The sequence below is a fragment of the Ischnura elegans genome, chromosome 6, assembly GCF_921293095.1.
Source record: "Ischnura elegans chromosome 6, ioIscEleg1.1, whole genome shotgun sequence".
Taxonomy (NCBI): domain Eukaryota; kingdom Metazoa; phylum Arthropoda; class Insecta; order Odonata; family Coenagrionidae; genus Ischnura; species Ischnura elegans.
The window spans coordinates 31,039,360-31,058,610 of NC_060251.1; the positions used below are offsets into that span (position 1 = coordinate 31,039,360).

At 40.4% G+C, this 19,251-nt stretch overlaps 1 protein-coding gene across 1 annotated transcript in view; it reads left to right on the plus strand.

Annotated features, from left to right (window-relative positions):
* LOC124160206 (sialin-like) overlaps positions 1–19,251 on the plus strand; it is a 39,105-nt gene that overhangs the window by 9,629 nt on the left and 10,225 nt on the right. The window contains exons 2-10 of the mRNA XM_046535996.1: positions 365–501; positions 3,469–3,647; positions 7,800–8,030; positions 10,228–10,315; positions 12,255–12,481; positions 14,244–14,384; positions 15,229–15,361; positions 15,903–16,144; positions 17,240–17,432. Of these exons, the coding sequence (XP_046391952.1) occupies positions 411–501; positions 3,469–3,647; positions 7,800–8,030; positions 10,228–10,315; positions 12,255–12,481; positions 14,244–14,384; positions 15,229–15,361; positions 15,903–16,144; positions 17,240–17,432 (1,525 nt within the window). The 5' untranslated portion in view covers positions 365–410. The remainder of the gene's footprint in view (positions 1–364; positions 502–3,468; positions 3,648–7,799; positions 8,031–10,227; positions 10,316–12,254; positions 12,482–14,243; positions 14,385–15,228; positions 15,362–15,902; positions 16,145–17,239; positions 17,433–19,251) is intronic.

Sequence of the window (19,251 nt, forward strand, 5' to 3'; positions counted from 1 at the left end):
ATGTTTTCTTCAGCCTCTAGTGCCCGCATTAAATTAGTAGGCGGGTTGAAGAACTTTGCCTCAGAAGGACTACGTTTTATGTGTAAATAAAGGCAATTATTATAACCGCTAAAAATTCCACAGAAAAGAGATGCGTAAACATGAATGGGCTAGCTGATTAAAGAACTGTGTGGATCGTTGTCTTGACAGATCACTGAATTGTTGACCGATGGAGAACTACTTAAATCGAAAGCGATAGCCGAGGTGGCTTTCGGTATCAACCACTTATCTAGCTATGCAGCGGAGGCTGATTACCTGTGCTCTTTTCAATGGCTTATCTTGTGTGCATCTAAGCTACTTTTGTTTTTCTCTTTTACATCTGGAGTGAAAATGAGAGTCACTCTTTCACACGCTCGCTTGCGGTACGGACCATGACCGCAGCTGCCGCACCGCTACCGCGCCCGGATGATTCCTCCCATGCCTACCACCTGCGAATTGCCGCATTCGTTGAGGAGCGGAGAGGTAAGATTTACCCTGAATCAGTTCGATTGTTGACGAGATCGCTTTGTGGAAATTCGTTAAAGTAAGATATATACAAACACCTGTAGTAATTTTCCACACGATTTTATTCGCTCAACCGGTTTCACAGATTACACGCCTTGTGCGAAAATGCCACAGAGAAAAAAATATTCGCCTTTACAAGTCATTATCAAGAGACCGCTGTTGATAATTTCGTGCAAACCAAGGGGACTTCATAATATTTGGACTCTTGTAGTATTCATGGTGTAAACGTTGAAATCGGTTGAGCGAAAAAAATAATGTGGAAAATTACTACAGCTGTTTGTATCTTATTAAGATTTCTTTTGACCTGGGAATGTATTGCTGTTCGGAAATGTGCGCGGTATCTCAGTAAAGTCGCCAATTTCTCGAAACAAATTTTTAATGACGTAGTCCAGGGGTTATCAACCTTTTTAATGCAAGGGCAGAAAATGATTTCACATCGTCCAGAGGGTCAGAATGCTTCATATCACTTTAAAATCACATTAATGCAATTAAAAAACATATATTTTCAAAGTACAATTACCTATACTGGTTAATAAGTTCAAACAATCAATGCGATATTTGACATTGATTATTTTTGACAAGTGTGTCGATATATATTTTATGTTGGGTGGCGCGATACAATATGATCTTAAGCAGGAAATTAGCCGGCGGGCCGCGGGTTGAAGATCTTTGACTTAGTCCCTTCTAACCCCTCACCTCTCTACTCGGTACCCGTCCCCCCACTACCACCTACCACTACGATAGTCAGATATGTTGTCATTGCCCACCCACCAGTTGTTTATGTGTTTACTTACCTGTCATTACCTTTCTCTCTCTCCCCCGTTTTCATAGCTTTCACCAATCACGCACTCACCACCGTCCCTGAAGTCCCCCACCCCCAAGTTCAATTGTTGGAAGATCCCACATAAGTATATATACCACCCTGTCTGTATATCTATTTATTCACCTCCTGAAAATGACCTGTAAAGGTCGAAACTGGTTGAGTATCTTTATAAATAACTTGTGGAGTGTAACAAAATTTACTTTAAATCTATCATGTCACGATTCCACACGTAAAATTGCAAATTATTGATTTTAATTTTGCCGAATTTCATGAACAATTAAAGAACCAGTAGAATACCGCAATATACTTTTACCGTGCTTTAGGAGATTTACAATCCGTTAAATTAATCAATTTACATGTGCTGATCAATTATAGCGTCACCTATATTCCAAAGGTGAAATACACGGTGCAATATCTCAGGTACAAAATTTAAAAAAATCGTGGACATACATTGATGTGAATGTAAAGGGACGAAGATTCAAAATAATAGACGTTAGTAAAAGAGGTTTACCAGGAGATCTGATTGATACGTCAAAGTACTGCGATTAAAAGCCTTGAGTTTTGAAGAAAGCAGAGAATTATTTTTCACTCAGTAGATTAGTCCTAAATAACCAAATGATTCTGCCTTGGATGCCTGGTTGTCCATGCGTTTCCTGAAATCAATATTTTTGTGACTGGGGACACCAAAATCTACATCTACATAATACCATGCGAGCCACCTGAAGGGTATTTGGCAGGGGGTGATCAATCAACAACATTTCGGAGAGGACCGCCACATGTAGGCCGCACGATCATAGAAATATTACGCATAATAGCAAAATATATGTGCACATTCTCCAAAAGACAAAAATTGGAATTGGTTAGTAATTCCAATAGCAGATATACCTTATCACAGCTTTTATGATGTATCTCTGTATGTCTGAGTTCTCCTTCAAATTCATCGTTATTGTGGCAGTTTTTCTAAGTTCGGGTCGATGCCCGAAGATGCGGCTGATCGATTTTCCCGCACTCGTCGTTATCTTCCATTCATAACGCTAATGGTACACGTCAGAAGAAAACAAAGAAACCGTGTTGAGGGTCAATTTCCGTGATCAGGCAAATGGTGCTACATGTTGATTCTCCGCGAGAAACCTTGTGTCAAGGCTGCACTGAGTATGGGGCAGTTTTATTGAATAGAAATCACTTCTTCCCCCTCAGGGACAACCTAGGACAGTGGCGCAGCGAGGTGGAGTTTCTGGATTAAACCCCCCCCCCCCCCCAGAGCTCAGAGAAATATTTCAGTTTAATCCATTTTACTTAATTGGATTGATATTACTAATAGAATAGTGGAAGGATTAATAAAATATCCCTCAGAAAGCCGCATAACTCACCATTTTGAACCATTTATCTTAAAATTCCGCAATTTCATAATCTCGCACCTACCGCTTATCCTGGTGGGTATTCCATATCCCCACACACTCCAGTATTAGTTGCACCTAAATTCCCCCCCAGCCGTTATTCCTGGCTGCGCCCCTGATCTAGGATGTAAAGGGAATCAATTTTTTTGGTAAAATATGGACATAATCTTGGGAGTTCATCCGCTTTGGATTTTTTACTAGAGGCTCAGGTCCTGCTGCCATCATCGCTTCCAAAAATCTTATACTAATTTCTACTGCGAAATAACTCACTTTGTAATGTTCCACAAAACTGTATTATTCCCACCCTGGGTTTAAACTTATAGATACTCATTATCAAGGTAATTAACATGATAATGACTATCTTGTAGTTGAAACACTGGGTCGGAATGATACATTTTTGTAAAACATTTAAAAGTGAGTTATTTCGCATTATAGATGAGGTTCCACCAATTGAAGCCTTTACTCATGATATATATTAAACTTATTTCCCTAGGTCTTTTGTTCCGCATATTCTGTGGATGGGATCTAAAAATTTTAATTTCAGATGAATAAGTACACGAAATAATTAAAATACATCAATGAAATTATGGTAGATATAATGTCTTGAGTTTCCCATATTCGTATCTATCTTTCATCCATACGGCTACAAGTCAGAAGAAAAGTAAGAGTCGTGCTGAGAGTTCATTCCCATTCTTTTGTTTTCAGATTGCGTCCCCTGTCGCCATGTCCTCGCCGTGATGGGCTTTTTCTGCGTCCTCATACTCTATGCCATCAAGGTGAACCTATCGGTGGCCATCGTCGCCATGGTACCGCAGACTCCTCAGAGCGCCCGCGACGCATCGGCTGGCGACGCTGTCCCTATGGCAATAATCAACGGCAGCGAGGTTAGTGTGCTCTTTATACCGTTTTCATAAATTCGCTTTTCTACTAGTCATCTTGCCCGGGATAAATCTTGCAACTCAATTTTAACCCACTTTCCGATGGTCTATCAAGCTGAAATTTTCAGGATAACTCAGCACCAGGTGACAAAGCAATGTTATAACAATTTTATTATGATTTTAACTGTAACTTGATTGTTATTCAGAATTTAAAATCGAATATGGAGATTAGTTTTAAAAAATTGCCACCAAAATCTGATGACAGCGTTGCGATCATGATCTGGAACGAAAATGAAAGAGAGTAATAACAAAAAATTTGTTTCCATCAAATTTCATTGAAAAATTGGATGAATAAAAAATTACTTGTATTATTTTAAGTTTTCGATATAAACGTTTTTTTATGAAAATTATTTTTATTCTTAAGTTGTTGACACTAGAACACAAAGACGTTTTGTCACAGGAGTAGTCATTCCATTTTAATATCGATATTTAAGACAGGTTTTCTGGATGGCGCATGAGTAATCTGAGAAAATTAACTAAGAAAACTAATTGTAGTTCCCATGAATCGCGTTATCTCGTGGTCTTCCGTGGCGTTCTTTATTCTTGGATCTCTTCATCTTCCGGGTTTGCGCCGGGTTTGAGGAGACTCTATGACGTGAAGACGCAGGGTAGAATCCTGCTGTCGTCAACCTCAGACAAACAACGCGGCTCAAACCCGGAAGATGGAGAGATACACGAATGTTAGAGTGTAGATAATTTTATCTATCCTAAGAATTTACTATCAAGTAATATAAATAGATATGTAAAACATGATATACATTATGATTTTTTTTATAAATTTGTTTAGTTTTTTTATGAAAATAAATAATAATAATGTATACGTTTTAATAAGGAAATCTAATTTTTCCGTAGACGTTCATAAACAAAAATTCTAATTGAACTGAAAATGATGTTACAAAGCTACATCACTTTATTATAGTCCTCACTGTTTGAGTGTCAATTCAATGTGTAGTTTTAAACAATCTTGATCGGAAGGATGTAGCACCTGTAAATGGTCGGAGGGAATGCTGATGGATGTCTTTGAGATGGCCTCCTCATTCAATTAAGAATTGATCAGATGCAATGAGAAAAATATGTAGCTTACTCTTTGCTAGCTAGCGCTGATGTTTTTCTTGTAGGGCTCAATATCTTGGTTGCGAACCACTTGCGCCTCTTACAGAAACTTCCATATTTTTCAAGGGCTTGGATTACCAGCCCCACCAGTCGTAATAACATTTAGCCTCATAATGGTATAGACTTCGTATTTATCCATATTCCTTTCAGGCAGACGAGGCAATAGCTGGAAGGTAGTTATCAAGCTATGAATCAATTTTTTTTCAATGTAGATTTTTTCATCGTTGAGTTCAGCGTTTCGGAAAAAATCCATTATCTGATGATCGACGACCTTTTATCGGCTGATTGATCGTCAGTCTTGCACTTTCCTTTATGACCTTCGCACATGGGCTTCCCCATGACCAATTAATATCTGATCAGCATGGGCAAATATTCTGCATTGTCTCCTTTCTGGTCTGCATGAGATGTGAACGAGGCATTAAAAGTTACGAAGAAGGGAATGTAGATGAGAAATACCTTGTTTTGGGGGACTTAAGATTAACGTACATGCTTAGAATACTAGAGAGATCTGCAGGGCCTGTAGGCTCTATTGATATTGCATGCCTGAATTTATTTAGTGTCTGTAACAGCATTAAATACCTTATATGTAATAATAATTATGAAAATAATAAACATATTAATAAATATAAACGATTATGTAGATGCGTTTTAAAATTTTTATTGCAAACAACGATTTTACTCTGCCTGACACATATCCTGCTGGGCGTATGAAATATCCGCCACGGTCGACAGTAAGACCCGATTGTTGCTAAATTTATTAAAGTACCCTAAGTCATCCATCTTGCCCTCGTAGTACCAGACTTTCTTCAAAGAAATCCTGGGATGCTATGCTGACTTCATCCATGAGTATGGAGATGGGTCGAAGCCTTAAGGCCGTTTTACACGGTACACGGAATTGCGCAGGTTAGAGCTGCATTGATTTCTAAAATGGCGTGGATTGCGCGAATGCATGAACGAAATTAGAATAGGGGCTATTTTGCCGTCTCTCATCCACGCATTCTAGCATGTGTTCTAGCAATTCACCGCTTTACACGACGCAATTTTGATTGCGCCTTCACACGTACGTCAGACTGCGCAATTCCGTGTACCGTGTAAAACGGCCTTTAGACTTTGTGCGGATGCGCTGTGGTATCTTCCTACCATGGCACATTAAAACTGAAATTCAGCTCAATATTTTCTCCCTTTCTCCGATCCTGCAAGCGCTCTGTAGTTGATTCAAGATTTCTTCCCCAGGAATCGCCATGCACAATATATATTGATCTCTTTTATCCCTTTCAAACAAAAGAGGCATGGTATTTTATATTTTGATTTCTGACATGCTGGAATTATCGGCAAAAGTCAGCGGCTAATTGTTCCTCGAATGAAGTAGACTTACCATCGGTGTTCAGAAACGAAGCCTTGATGAAGTGAAAAGACGCGTGGAACTATTTTAAAAGTTAAATATAAGGCAAAGCGTTCCAATGCTCACGTTTCTCTCTACAGAGGATAAAACCTAACCTCGCTGTGAGGATTGCGACTCATCCTTCTGCGTGCAGCATATCTTGACGGATTGTGATAAATACAGAGGAGTGCGAGGAATTATAAGCATCTCCGGATACACCAAATAGGTTTTAGGACCCTAAGCACATTGACACAATTATCAGTTTCCTACGCATTACTTGGATTTTTAATTAATTATGATTTTTCCAACATGCATTAAAATCGTGTCACGATTTGGCAAAGCTATTGTTTCAATAAAGTATATTTTTATAGATTTAAAATGGAGAAAAGTGCGATTGACTATAACCGTCTAAGAACTTCGTCAAACAAATCCTAATACTAAAAATTACGCCGAAATATGATTGAGTGTACTGTATTCCCATATTAGAGTAGCAGATAGAGAACGCACTACTTGTTATTCCTACCTTTTTTGTTGGTCCCAGCCCTGGTTTCCCCGTTGATAAGGTATTCAATGATTTCCTTTCCACGAACCAAGATTTGCGTTATAAATTCTTCAATTCCCGCGTGCTATATGCAAAATCATCTCCGGTGAAGAGGTAGAAAGATATAACCGAGATAGCGACTTGAGCTATAACCGAAAGACCCTGGCACAAGGTGGCGGTCGGTCGGTGAAAAAGATATTTAACTTTTTGTCTGAGTGAAATAATCCGCCAGAACGTTTTGAATTTGTCAAACTTGCTTCAGAGTGCATCCAAAATATTTTCGGTGTAAATGCAGCTTTGCAAGAGTCATACTTTCCGTTTTTCAGCGTCTATTTGTGTAAATATCTATTGTTATGAAGTAAAGCGCTCTCGTATACTGATGATTTTTTAGGTATATATTAATATATTTCTGGTACCTGTAAGTAGGAAATATCTTCCGTTTCGCGGAAAAAGTTGTTTGATAGCTATTCGAGGCGTTAGTTAAAAAAATACTAACTTAAAAATGTGTAAAAGTCACGAGAGGAAATCACTCTACCTCTTCTGGTTTCCAAAATAAACACATTGCAAATTGAAAAAGAATCAAATTGATCCCCTCGGACGTTCTAGTGATAATAGGCGTAACTGGCCTTAGCGAAAACCAAAATTAAATTTAAATATCAAGTTTCAGTAGGACAGCAATACAATCTCGTACAACGCCACTCACCTAGCATACATTTCCCCTAGAACGAATATCCCACACCTGCTTGGAACAGCTAGCGAACGGTCATTTGCGGAATTAGTGATGGAAGAATGTCGGTAAAAATCGATTTTTTGATAAATTGATTTTTTGATAATTCGATTTGTAGACCTGTTTGGAGCAAAATTCGAAGATCATGGCTTGATCTCGATATCCTCGATCTTTGACTCTAAAAACTCGATTTTCGATTTCAATCGAAATCGATTTTTCGATCGTTGTGCGGAATATTGACGTCGGATTAACTGGACGTTTTTTAGATCTTTTTTGACGGTCGTAAATGTGCGGAATTCGGATGTTGACCATGCCGCTCTTCGTTATTGTGTTCAGGTGTTCCAGTGGGATGAATCCACTCAGGGACTGGTCCTCTCCGCCTACTACTATGGCTACGTGTGCACACAGCTTCTGGGTGGCGTGGTCGCTGCACGGTGCGGCGGCAAGGTGGTCGTGGGTCCGGCAATGGCCCTCGCGGGGGCCCTGGCGTGCCTTAGCCCGCTGGCCCTCAGGACGGGCGGTCTAATCCCATTCATCATTACTAGGGTGCTTCAGGGAGCTGCGTCGGTGAGTGATCCCTTAGTCTGTCCTGCATATTCGGGTCGACTCGGCAGAGATTTCACTCGACAGCAGGTGCCGGGGTGGCTCAATGGTACTAGCCACCAGTGGCGCAGCGAGGGGGGGGGTTCGGGGGTTAAAACCCCCCCAGAGCTCAGAGAAATATTTAAGTTTAACCCATTTTACTTAATTGGATTGATATTACTAATAGAATAGTGTAAGGACAAATAAAATATCCCTCAGAAAGCCCTTTTTCCCCTTATTCTACCCCACTACCATTAAAAATTATGCATAAAAGTAACAGAAGCAGGCGAAATGTACTGGAATGACATCCTATAGGTATTAAAAGAAAATAGACATGGCACTTTTCCATAGGTTTATTTAACACTAGGACTACCGATAGAGTCATTTTGACTCCTCGCGATATACACAATCGCCTGATCTACTTTCGAATTTCGCATATCAAACAAAAATGATTACCTTAAGTAATGTATCAATAAAAGCCGAAATAATCAGCAAATACATAGAATGATAAGGTAGGAGTCAGTATGACTCCATTTGGTGGTTCTAGGAGGGATATCAAGTCCGGTATTTCTAGTGTTAAAGTACGGCGCGTTTCAACCGTTAGGTCATTATCAAGTACACTGTACTTGATAATGACCTAACGGTATGATAATTCCGTTGTACTTGATGCAAGCTACTTTAAATAAACCTATGGAAAAGTGCCACCTCTATTTTCTTGTAATACTTATAAAAATTATGTGAATTGAATGCACCACACACCTGTACCTTAAAGGCGATGAAGTAAAATCGAAACCTAGGTCGGAATAAATTTTACAATCGTGGAAAATTTCAAGTGTTTATTTCAATATGAAAAATTTCACTCTATTATGCTTGCATCTCCGGATTATATATGGCAAAATATATGGTCTGCAGAATACCTTATTTTTTTTTTAATGATCTGATCTACCGCAGTATGTTGGCGTTCGTAAAATATGGCTAGTTTTGCTGGAAAATAAAGTGTTCTTGAATTAACATAGTTAGGTTATAATAATGGGTTTAATAACATAACAGGTTTAGTTTTTAATCTACGATCTGACAATTATTCCCATATGAGTTGTTCAAAGAGATTAGTAACCTTAACAAGATTACCGTTGGGGCTTTTCACGTACTTCGCTGCTCTTTTCTATACACCTTCTAACTCTATTTTTTATCCTATTTCATGAGGATCCCAAGCGCTGGTGGTGTATTCTAATTGGGGTCTATCGAGGGAAAAGTAGGAAATTTCCCTCGATTTACCGTCGCAATTTCCTTGTTTCTTTGAATTCTTTAAACGAAACACAATTTACGGTTAGCTTGACTTGACATAATGGCTAATAATCTTGAAAAAAAAACATTTTCAATAGGGTGGTATCCTATTATTTTTTATTGCCTAAATCGAAAGATTATTACTCCTGGTACGTATTTCACGCTTTTAGATTTTTTAATGACGATATATATTTTTAGCGATTAAATGAAAAGTGAAAATTTTCAAGCGCGCGAAAACGCGACGGGTAAGTATAAATGCCGGGAAAACTCCCGTGTGACGTCGTTCTGGTTCCCGCTGCCGCAACTGAGGTGACCTTGGGGCGAGGCTTTGAGCGCTGGTACGACGCAGGATGCTAGCAGGTAGCAGAGTACCATGCTAGCTGGTAGCGCTTGGCTTAAATAAGGATTATTAATACCTTATCAAACGAAGAAAACTTTCCAACCTTAGCCAGTTTTAATAGGTGATTATTAAGACATTTTTCCCTGAGCTCTGTGCCTCATGCATGCATTGGTAATCTCAGACGATGTAAAACTCCTATCTACTGGTATAGAAACTAGGTTCATGTGACGTCACGTGGGGTGGCATCGCATGGGCGCCAATCTGGCCTTTTTCAAATAAGGATAAAATTGACCCTTTCCATTCGTCTAAACTGGGATTTCTAAAACCAAGTAATTTGTATATTATGAATACACTAATGGTGGGTAACGAATCGCAATCAATGCCTTTCGTTTTCCTTGATGAAGGAAAATACCCTATTAACGGATCATCAGTATCGACACCGAATATTCATACTAATCCCGATAACTGGGAAATAGATTAAGTGACTGATCCCGAAACAGCAGAAACGACAACAAGAAATTATTAACCTGACCCTCGCTTCCATCCGGTTCTCTTCAGGGCGTGGTGTTCCCGGCCCTGCACAGCCTCTTCTCGCTGTGGTTCCCGCCTACGGAGAGGACTCTCTTCGCCGGATTAACCTTCGCTTGTAAGTGGACCGCCTTCGGCGTTTCTCTCTCAAACTGCTCACCTAAACTGTTTAGCTTTGCCTCCTTTCTAATTGTCTACCGCCCCCCCGTACGCTTATTATACAGTAAGTAAATCGGATTTTTTTTACATCAAGTAAAATCCCCATGGAACAAAACGACTTCATGAGTCTCCACAGAATCAGGCAAAGCATCCCAAGTCTTGAATTGTCCAGAGAATCCCGTAACTAGGCAAACTCACGGCCATTTGGAGCGCTTTGCTGAAAGTTTCTTTAGTTTAGAAATGGTGCGTTTTAGACCTAAACATTATCATTGATTTCGGATCCCATTGGCATCAGCTAATCCAGGGTTGAAATCTGGCGACATAATTATTCTCCACCCTGCATTTATGAAACCTACGCAATTATCAACTAAAAATTACGGTACGCACGTAATGCAACATATAAAAAGTCTTCTCAGGTGCCTAAGACTGTTAGTTAATATCTGTGTTCCCGTATGTGTTCGCAACATGCTTTCATTGTTATTTCTGGATTTTATTAGTAGTTAGTAGGTATGCTAGAGTTGGAGTTTTATGCAACAACTTGGAAGCCTTAGCTCTCGGTTCTGTTAGATTTATTCGTTAAAATGTAAGATTCAGTCTACATATCCTTCAAGGTTTTGAAGAAGGATTTGGTTCTTTCCCGGCGGATGCTGTTGATGAAATCTTCTCGGGAAATCAGCCGGGTGATGATGGCCATTGTTGCCAACGTTTCGATGATTCATTGCCGATGTTTCATTCGCCCTGAAGACGATGGCAGAGAAGGCCATCGAAACGTTGGCAACAATGGCCATCATCACCCGGCTGATTTCCCGAGAAGATTTCATCAACTTCAAGGTTTTTATTGCCACAATTTTTAAAAGTGGTTAAAGTAAAATTTTAAAATTACAATAATTTTAACTACTGATACAATCCAGAAATAACTATGAAAGCATGTTACGAACACATACGGGAACGCAGATATTAACTAACTGTCTTAGGCACCTGGGAAGACTTGATATTTGTTGCGTTACGTGCGTACCGTAATTTTTAGTTGATAATTGCTTAGGTTTCACAAACACAAGGGAAAAATTATGTCACCAGATTTCAACCCTGGATTAGCTGTTGCCAATGGGAACCAAAATCAATGATAATATTTAGATCGAAAACGCATCATTTTTAAACTAAAGAAACTTTCAGCAAAGCGCTCCAAATGGCCGCGAGTTTGTCTTGTTACGGGATTCTCTGGACAATTCAAGACTTCGGATGCTTTGCCTGCCGGAGATTGCGATCTATCCAAGGTATACGACCACACGGGAAAGTTGCAGACAATCGAAGCGCTTCGCTGAAACTTTCTGTGGTTTAAAAATGGTGAGTTTTCGACCTGAACATCATCAGTAATTTTGGTTCCTATCAGCAATTTTTATGCACTGTTGATATTTAAATAAGAGATGGTAGCACTTTTCCACAATATTTTAGTGCGTACGACGCGTTTCGGCTCACAGAGCCATCATCTGGTACAAGACCTTTTACCATTGTCGAACTTCCACCATATAAAGAGATAAACTGAATTGATAAATTGAATTGATCCCCTAAGATATTATTGGTAAGATATTCTTCCCCTCTGGAAGATTTTTTTAAATTTCGTAGGGTATTTAGTATTCCGCCCAGAAAATTTTCTGCTTGCAATTGTGAATATATTTATATTTTAAGTAAGCGGGCTACTATGTAAAGGTGTAACGGTAAGGACTCCTATGGTCGTATTTAATAATCCAGTGAAGTATTTTGTTGATGTATCAACTTGTTTTTTTTAGGATGACCTGTAACCATATAGCTGCACTGGGGAGCAACAAGCTCAGAATTTATCAATAATTGTTTGCCTGCATCTGTTGAACTTATGTATTGTTGATGCTTTTTTTTTGCAGCGATCCACTTGGGGACGGTGGTGGGCATGGCTCTTTCGGGCTGGCTGGTGACCCTGGGTGGCTGGCCCCTCCCCTTCTACGTTATCGGGGCTCTCGGCCTGCTCTTCCTGCCACCCTGGGCCATCCTCATCTACGACCGACCCGAAGCACATCCGCGCATTTCCCACCACGAGTCCCAATTTCTGCGCCGGACACTGATTGTCGCTGCTAGTAACCCCCGCAGAAAGGTACTACCAAGGTTACTTCCATGGCCTATATGCAGGGTGGAGAAATATTGAGTCACGAAATTTTAATCCCGAGTATCTAATGCCAGAGAATGAGGACCCAAGGGGGGGTACTTAAAAAGTTACAACGGACACAGTAATACATCGGACACGCCGGCGCACTGGCACAACTATGGGGGGGGGGGGGGGGTAAAATATAAGGAGATATATCCCCCTCAAAGCCTTAGAGAAATGATTTAAAAAATATTTTAAAATATAGTCTAGTTTTGATATTTAATAACTGCATCTGCTTAAAGTTAAATTTTTACTGCCAAAAATTATGTAAAATATATTTCCAGGCGTATCATATTTCAAAAAATTTCCCGTACATGCCACCCTAGGCCATCTCATTCCTCCCCTCCCCCCCCCCCCCCCCAAGCATATTTCTAGCCACGCCACTGCGCCAACACACCCGGGGAAGGGAGTGGAATGGGAAGGAAAAAGGATGGAGGCGCCGCCGCGATTAAGGAGCCAGTCGACGCCTCCAGGATGGGGATGAGAGTGGTAGGGCGGGATAGGGAATACCCTCGTCGCTACGAAAGCGACCACCGCTCACAATTAGCAAAACTATAATTTGTTATGCCTACTACTTTTGAAAATTTTACTATAAATAAGTAAAATCCAAAGATCAAATCGTTGCATGCTATCTGATGGCAGTGGGAACGAAACCCTTAGGACGGGCTCGCGGGGTACACTCCTGGGGCAGGGACTGTAAGCGATCAGCTTTTCTCCTCTGCCACCAGAAGGGGAAGGACGGGAAGGAGCAAGGAAAGGAGGCGCCGCCGCGATGAGAGCCCGACGACGCCTCCAGGGGAAGGACGGGGAAGGAAGGGAGAGGACGAGGAATCCTGCACCGTCACAAGGCGGGCAGGTCCTACCATCAGCGAAACCAAGCTTACGCAATTAATATGCTACCAATTTTAGTAGATTTTCCTATGAGGAAGAAAAATCTATCGATCAAATCGGTAGATGCTATCTGATGGCAGTAGGAATCCAAATTAGAAATTATGTTTAGGTCGAAAGCGCATCATTTATAAACAACAGAAACTTTGTGCCAAGCCCTCCGATTGGCCGCAAAATGGTCCTGTTGCCATGCTACCACTGAGGTTGCAAGCTACCTCGGATACATCCCGACCTCCGATAGGCAAAGCGTTCGAAACCATTGTCCAGAGCATCCAGCAGAAGTGCAAACTCGTGGCCAATCCGAGCGCTTGGCGCAAAGTTCCTGTGGTTTAAAAATGTTGCGTTATCGACCTAAACATCATCCTTAATTTTGTTTCCTACTGGCATCAGCTATCAAAGGGTTAAAATTTCCTCACACAATTTTTCTCCGCCCTGTATACTGAACAACGTACATTTTGCTCATTTACAAAGGTTAGTCACCCTTTTGGAAAACCTAGAAAGCCTGGGAATTACATTTTCTTGAAAGTCACGGAATGTTGAGGAAAATTACGTGCACGTCTGGAGAAATCATATTTACTGTGAGAGTCCAATTAATTAAGCTATGCTCATGTCAGCTATCTACGAACATATAACCATAAATAAACGATTAAATTCGCCGCGTAGCGTATTTATTGAGGGCTAATACGTATATTGATAAGCATCCTAGCGACAGGAGTGCCATTATTTACGTCGGGAATCAACGGAGTCGCTGGAGTGGAGAATACGGTACAAAATATTTATGCTCTCAGCTATCATCCTTAGAGTGTGTTTCTTTTCGTCAAAGGTTCCATGGTGCGCCATCCTGAGCAGCCCTGTCGTATGGGCCGTGACATCCGTACACACCGGCTACGCCTGGGTCCTCTTCACCTTCGTTTCCGGATTGCCCACGTACATGAGCAACATCCTCCATTTCGACATCCAAAAGGTAAACAGGCACGCATCTATCCCTCAGGCACGCATGTGCCATTGCGGATACAATTGAACCTCCTGAGTGTAATGCCCCGCGAAACAGAATGCTCTACACTATACCCTGAAAGCTTGGAAGAAGTCGCCTTTTGCACGTGGTCAACAAGGAAGGAAAGAGCTAGGAGAAAACCCTTTTATTTATTTATTCCTGTGCCACCGAAAACAGCACCATTGATCTTTCACAACGGGGGTTTTAACTCAAAATTTAAACGTACATGAACATCCATCCCTTGGACAGGGGCAAACTACCCAGGCGGGACTCGAACCCTCGCCTTGTTGTGGTTTGACTTTACCCCACCGTCACCGAGGCCGGCAAGGCTTTGCTAAGGAATAAGCAATTCAATGACTTTTCAAATAGGATATTTTAAAATTTCTCGGCCTACAATAGAGATGCCTATATAAAACATATGTATTATTACAGAGAAGTCATTGTGTCATTCCACATATATGCTCGTGAATACCTCCCCTACATAAATTGCATTAAAGTTAGCATAATAGGATAGCATAAAAACGCTTCCGAGTGACGTAAACGGAATCGGAGACAGAAACGAGGAGACATAGTTGAACGGTGAACGTTGCTTTGCTTCCTTCAGGTGAAATGAGTATTCCTGAGGTTTGTTGCCTTTACCATGCTTGTGCTTCGTGGCACAGATAGCATGGAGTGAATTTGGCTCTGAAAAAAATGAAATCCTCGAGGGAAAAATCGTTATACAGATTGGTCTCCTCGAATTTTAAGCGTTGCTAATATTTTGCAAGCGTTTCCTTTCAGTTTGGTCAAAGTTAACGTTGTGTGCCGTTTGCAGAGCGCATGGATGTCTTCGCTGCCGTATTTGCTTCAGTGGGCTTCGAGCTCGGCCTCCGGCGTGGCCTCCCAGTGGGTGCGCAAAAGGCGACTCCTCGGACATCTCACCACTTACCGCATCATGAACGGCACTTGTGAGTGAGAATTTCACTTCTACTCAATGTAGTGGTGTCCCTGCCATCTGACCGATGGGTTTTAAGCGAGCATAGCAAATTGCTTTTGCAAAGCAAATTTCTTCTGCTCAAAGGGCATAAGACTGGAGAAAAGGAAAAAGTATGTTAAAACATTCGCGTGGGTAGTGGCACTAAACTATTGATCAGAAACACAAACTATTGAAACAGCTGTTCAGATCGTAGTAGTAGAAGTGGGTATCGGATTCTTAAAGCCATCATAGAAGGAAAGTTGTCAGAGGAGGGGAAAGGAATAGAATTTATGGATACAATTAAAGGGCTTGGAATTGGCATTGTTTTGTATTTAGGAGGAAATTTTATGAATTAAGGAGGAAATACATGAAGGGAAAAGGCCGGGATGATTCGTAAAAAGTTATTTTGAAACCTTTCATAACCAGCGCCATATTAAAAAATATATTTCCTCTTACGATAAATTTAAGCTGAAGGAAGATGAACACACTAAAAATAAATTTTGTTTATTGTGATATTTTCCTCTCGATTGCAGTCCTCCTGGGCTCGGCGGCTTGCATGCTGGCCATCACGCAGCTGGGCAGCTCCCACGACTCCACCGTCGCTATGCTATGTTTATACGGCGTCCTCGGTGGTGCCTTCTTCGGCGGCTCTTACCTCAACCACCTAGACATCGCCGTCAACCACGCCGGTGTCCTCTCGGGAATCAACCAGACGATGACGGCGGCCACGGGCGTTCTAGCGCCACTCGTCATTGGTCAAGTCACGCAAGGACAGGTGAGCCAACGGCACTGTTTTATGTGACAGATTGTAGTAGATTGTTGTCCTCACAAAGGCTTACACCCTAAGTATAATAATAATAGTAATAATAATAAGTATTATTATTATATTTAATTATATACAGAATGCAAAATTGCAGAAAAAAATAATACAGAAAATTAATACAGAAATCAAATGTGTGGTATTTTGCATTGGAAAACAACATTTTTTTATGATGTGGTATTTTAAAATTGGGTACACATTATTCAATTAATTTAACTTCTTGGTCATCCAAGTCATCTTGGCTTATGAGCAGGTGCCTATTATTACCTATCGATCAGTAGATTTTTGCATATCTTCATCAACATTACTAATGTAGATAGAAACTAGTTATTGGCCATTCTCTTGACTTTCCTTATAGATTCTATATTTTTTAAATTGTCTATCCTATTAAATAGCTTTGGAACATAAACACTTACTTGCCCACATTCTTTATACGTGTAATATCTTTGGACTTCACGCTTTTTTGGCTCTACTTGATGTTGCCGTGTACCTAACTAATTCCACTTATTAAGTAGTTATTCTTTAAGCGGAGCGTCGGAAGATGAAAAAGATAGGACTCACGTTTTAACAATCGAGTATGTAGACGAAGGTATTTAACAGAAACTTAGATATCAGCGAGGGAAAAAATAGGTATAACTTGAAACTGAAAGGTTGCAGCACTTTACATAATAAGCGTTAAAAATCGAATAGCCAAATTTTACTATGTCAATACGGACGGGGTGAGAAATAAAAATCACTAACCTCTGATGTTATTTAACTGAAGTGACTGCAAAGTCAAACTCATTTATCACTAAAAAAATCCTGGATCCAATGCTTTAATCTGCTTATTCCCATCAGATTTTATGCATTATTCTACATTGATTGTGGAATGCTAAGCATCTCACCTATTGTTGGCGCAAGCATGTATGTGTTTAATAATGCTCCTGCAAAGTCAGGTTCGCTCGTATCGTTTTTTTTACTACATGAATGGTCTAGCATTTTAATTGTCATGTCCCCTCCAGCAATTTTAGTACCTTTTAATATATATTATATCTTTTTATTACCTCACAGCAAACCGTCGCCCGTTGGAACATAATTTTTTACGTCGCTATGGCTGTTTCCATCGGCGCCTATTCCATATTTCACATCTTCGGATCCGTCGACGAGCAGCCTTGGAATCATACTGACGAGAGTGACCATAGCACCACGAAGCAGCGCAGAGACAGCAAGGGAGGTGACTGCGATAAAGAGGTCTCCAGCCAAGGTGTGTGGTATATTGAGATTCGCTACCTTCATTATTGAGGTTAGTTTGACTAGATAAGGAGTATCCCGGGTAGACAAATAGTATGAGGGTTCAGGGCGAACCCTTCGGGGATACAACGCACCGGGGCCGGGAACCAAGCCAGTGGCTTATACGCCCGATCACCCGGGGAGGGGCTGGACAGGAAGGGAAAAGGAAAGAGGCGCCGCCGCGAAAGGAGCCCGACGACGCCTTTGGGAGAGGAAAGGAATGGAAGGGAGGGGAATAGGGATAAAACACTCCAGCGCTATAGAAGCGAAGAGGGCTCTACTAAAGTTTATCCCGGGTAGACAGTCATTCAATGATGTGAAAAGGAATCCTTGGAAGTCCATTAATGTTATCATCCCACTAGAAAACTATTAGTGAAACACCTCTCGCCGATTATAATGTATATCGCTAAGTTAGCATTCATTTCCTACTGGGGAAGCACAAATTCTTTTGGAAATTTAAATTGAAAGCCGTTATGAGCAACATGCCGTAATAATTTGTCCCTTGTCGAAAGAAATATCAAAATTATCCGTTTATTCTGCTGCCATGAATTTTTTTGTGAGGTTTGTGTTTTATATTATTTATCTTTGTGAACATTTGGTGAAATTTCCCAGCGAATATATTCGTGGACTGATAGTATTGACTATTTTATGTCACCTTTTGCGTGAAAAATTAACAAACATTTTGCGGTGCGAGACCACACTATTTATTATATCGAAAATTAAGCATTTTTCCAGTCGGAATCCTTCCATAACAACACTGTTTACTTAACTTCAATGATTTTCGGATAAAAATCACATCGGGTGTATTTTAAGAAATTTTAACTAGAATGCTTGGATTGTCTCATTTACTGAGATAATGTTTGGTGTATAACTTAAGGATACACGACTAGCCGTAATTTTATATTTTATCTCGTTTTTGAAGTTTGAAGATTAAAAAATGTAATGTTTGGCTTAATTTCCGTCATTTCTTATTTTCGTGCCATTTTTGCTGGCTAATATATTCAGACTGATAAATCTATCGGTCACAGAAGACAACTCTATGTGGAACTCCTTGATCCATTCCTTGAAAAATGCCACGATCCGAGCCTCTAAAATACTGACTAATTGGTCATAAAATTTTAAGAGCGCTGTAATATGCATTTAAGAACCTTGAAAATTTTTTCTCGAAAAAATGTATTGAGAATTTGAGTTTTATCACCCTGCGTTTGCGGAATCATGTAATAGATGGCAGTATCCTCGCGAAACGCATGGATTTATGACTAACCTCTACCCGTTGCAATACCTGGTGACCTTTCATATCAGTTGAGGCTGTAGATGAAAGCATCAATGAAATGGCGTAGTTAATGTTCCAGATATCTTGAAAATTAAGTTAGTATAACTTTATTGGTTAAAGTTCGCCTGCTTGCAAAAAAAAATCCTCTATTCCCTCAATGCTGTCAACTTTATTTTTTGTTGTTGCTCCTGACGATTTGCCCTTGATAAGGCGACGCGAGAAATAAAGTTATAATATTCTAGTGTCATCGCCCAGCGTTTTTTGCGAATTTCCAGTAAACGTATTTTAAAAGCCTTAAATATCTCCAGCAGTTTTTGTGTTTCAAGCGAGATATTTTGTAAATTTGCATTTTAAAGGCCCCGTTATGCGATGGATTCATTTCTGTGAATCATATGAAAACCCAATTACTTGCAATACCCGACCTTATAAAATGAAGTTGTTTGCTTATGCCCGTGAATCGCCGTTATGGCATCGCGAGAAGCCGAAAACGAGGCTCACGGAATCAGCGATGTGTGCAATG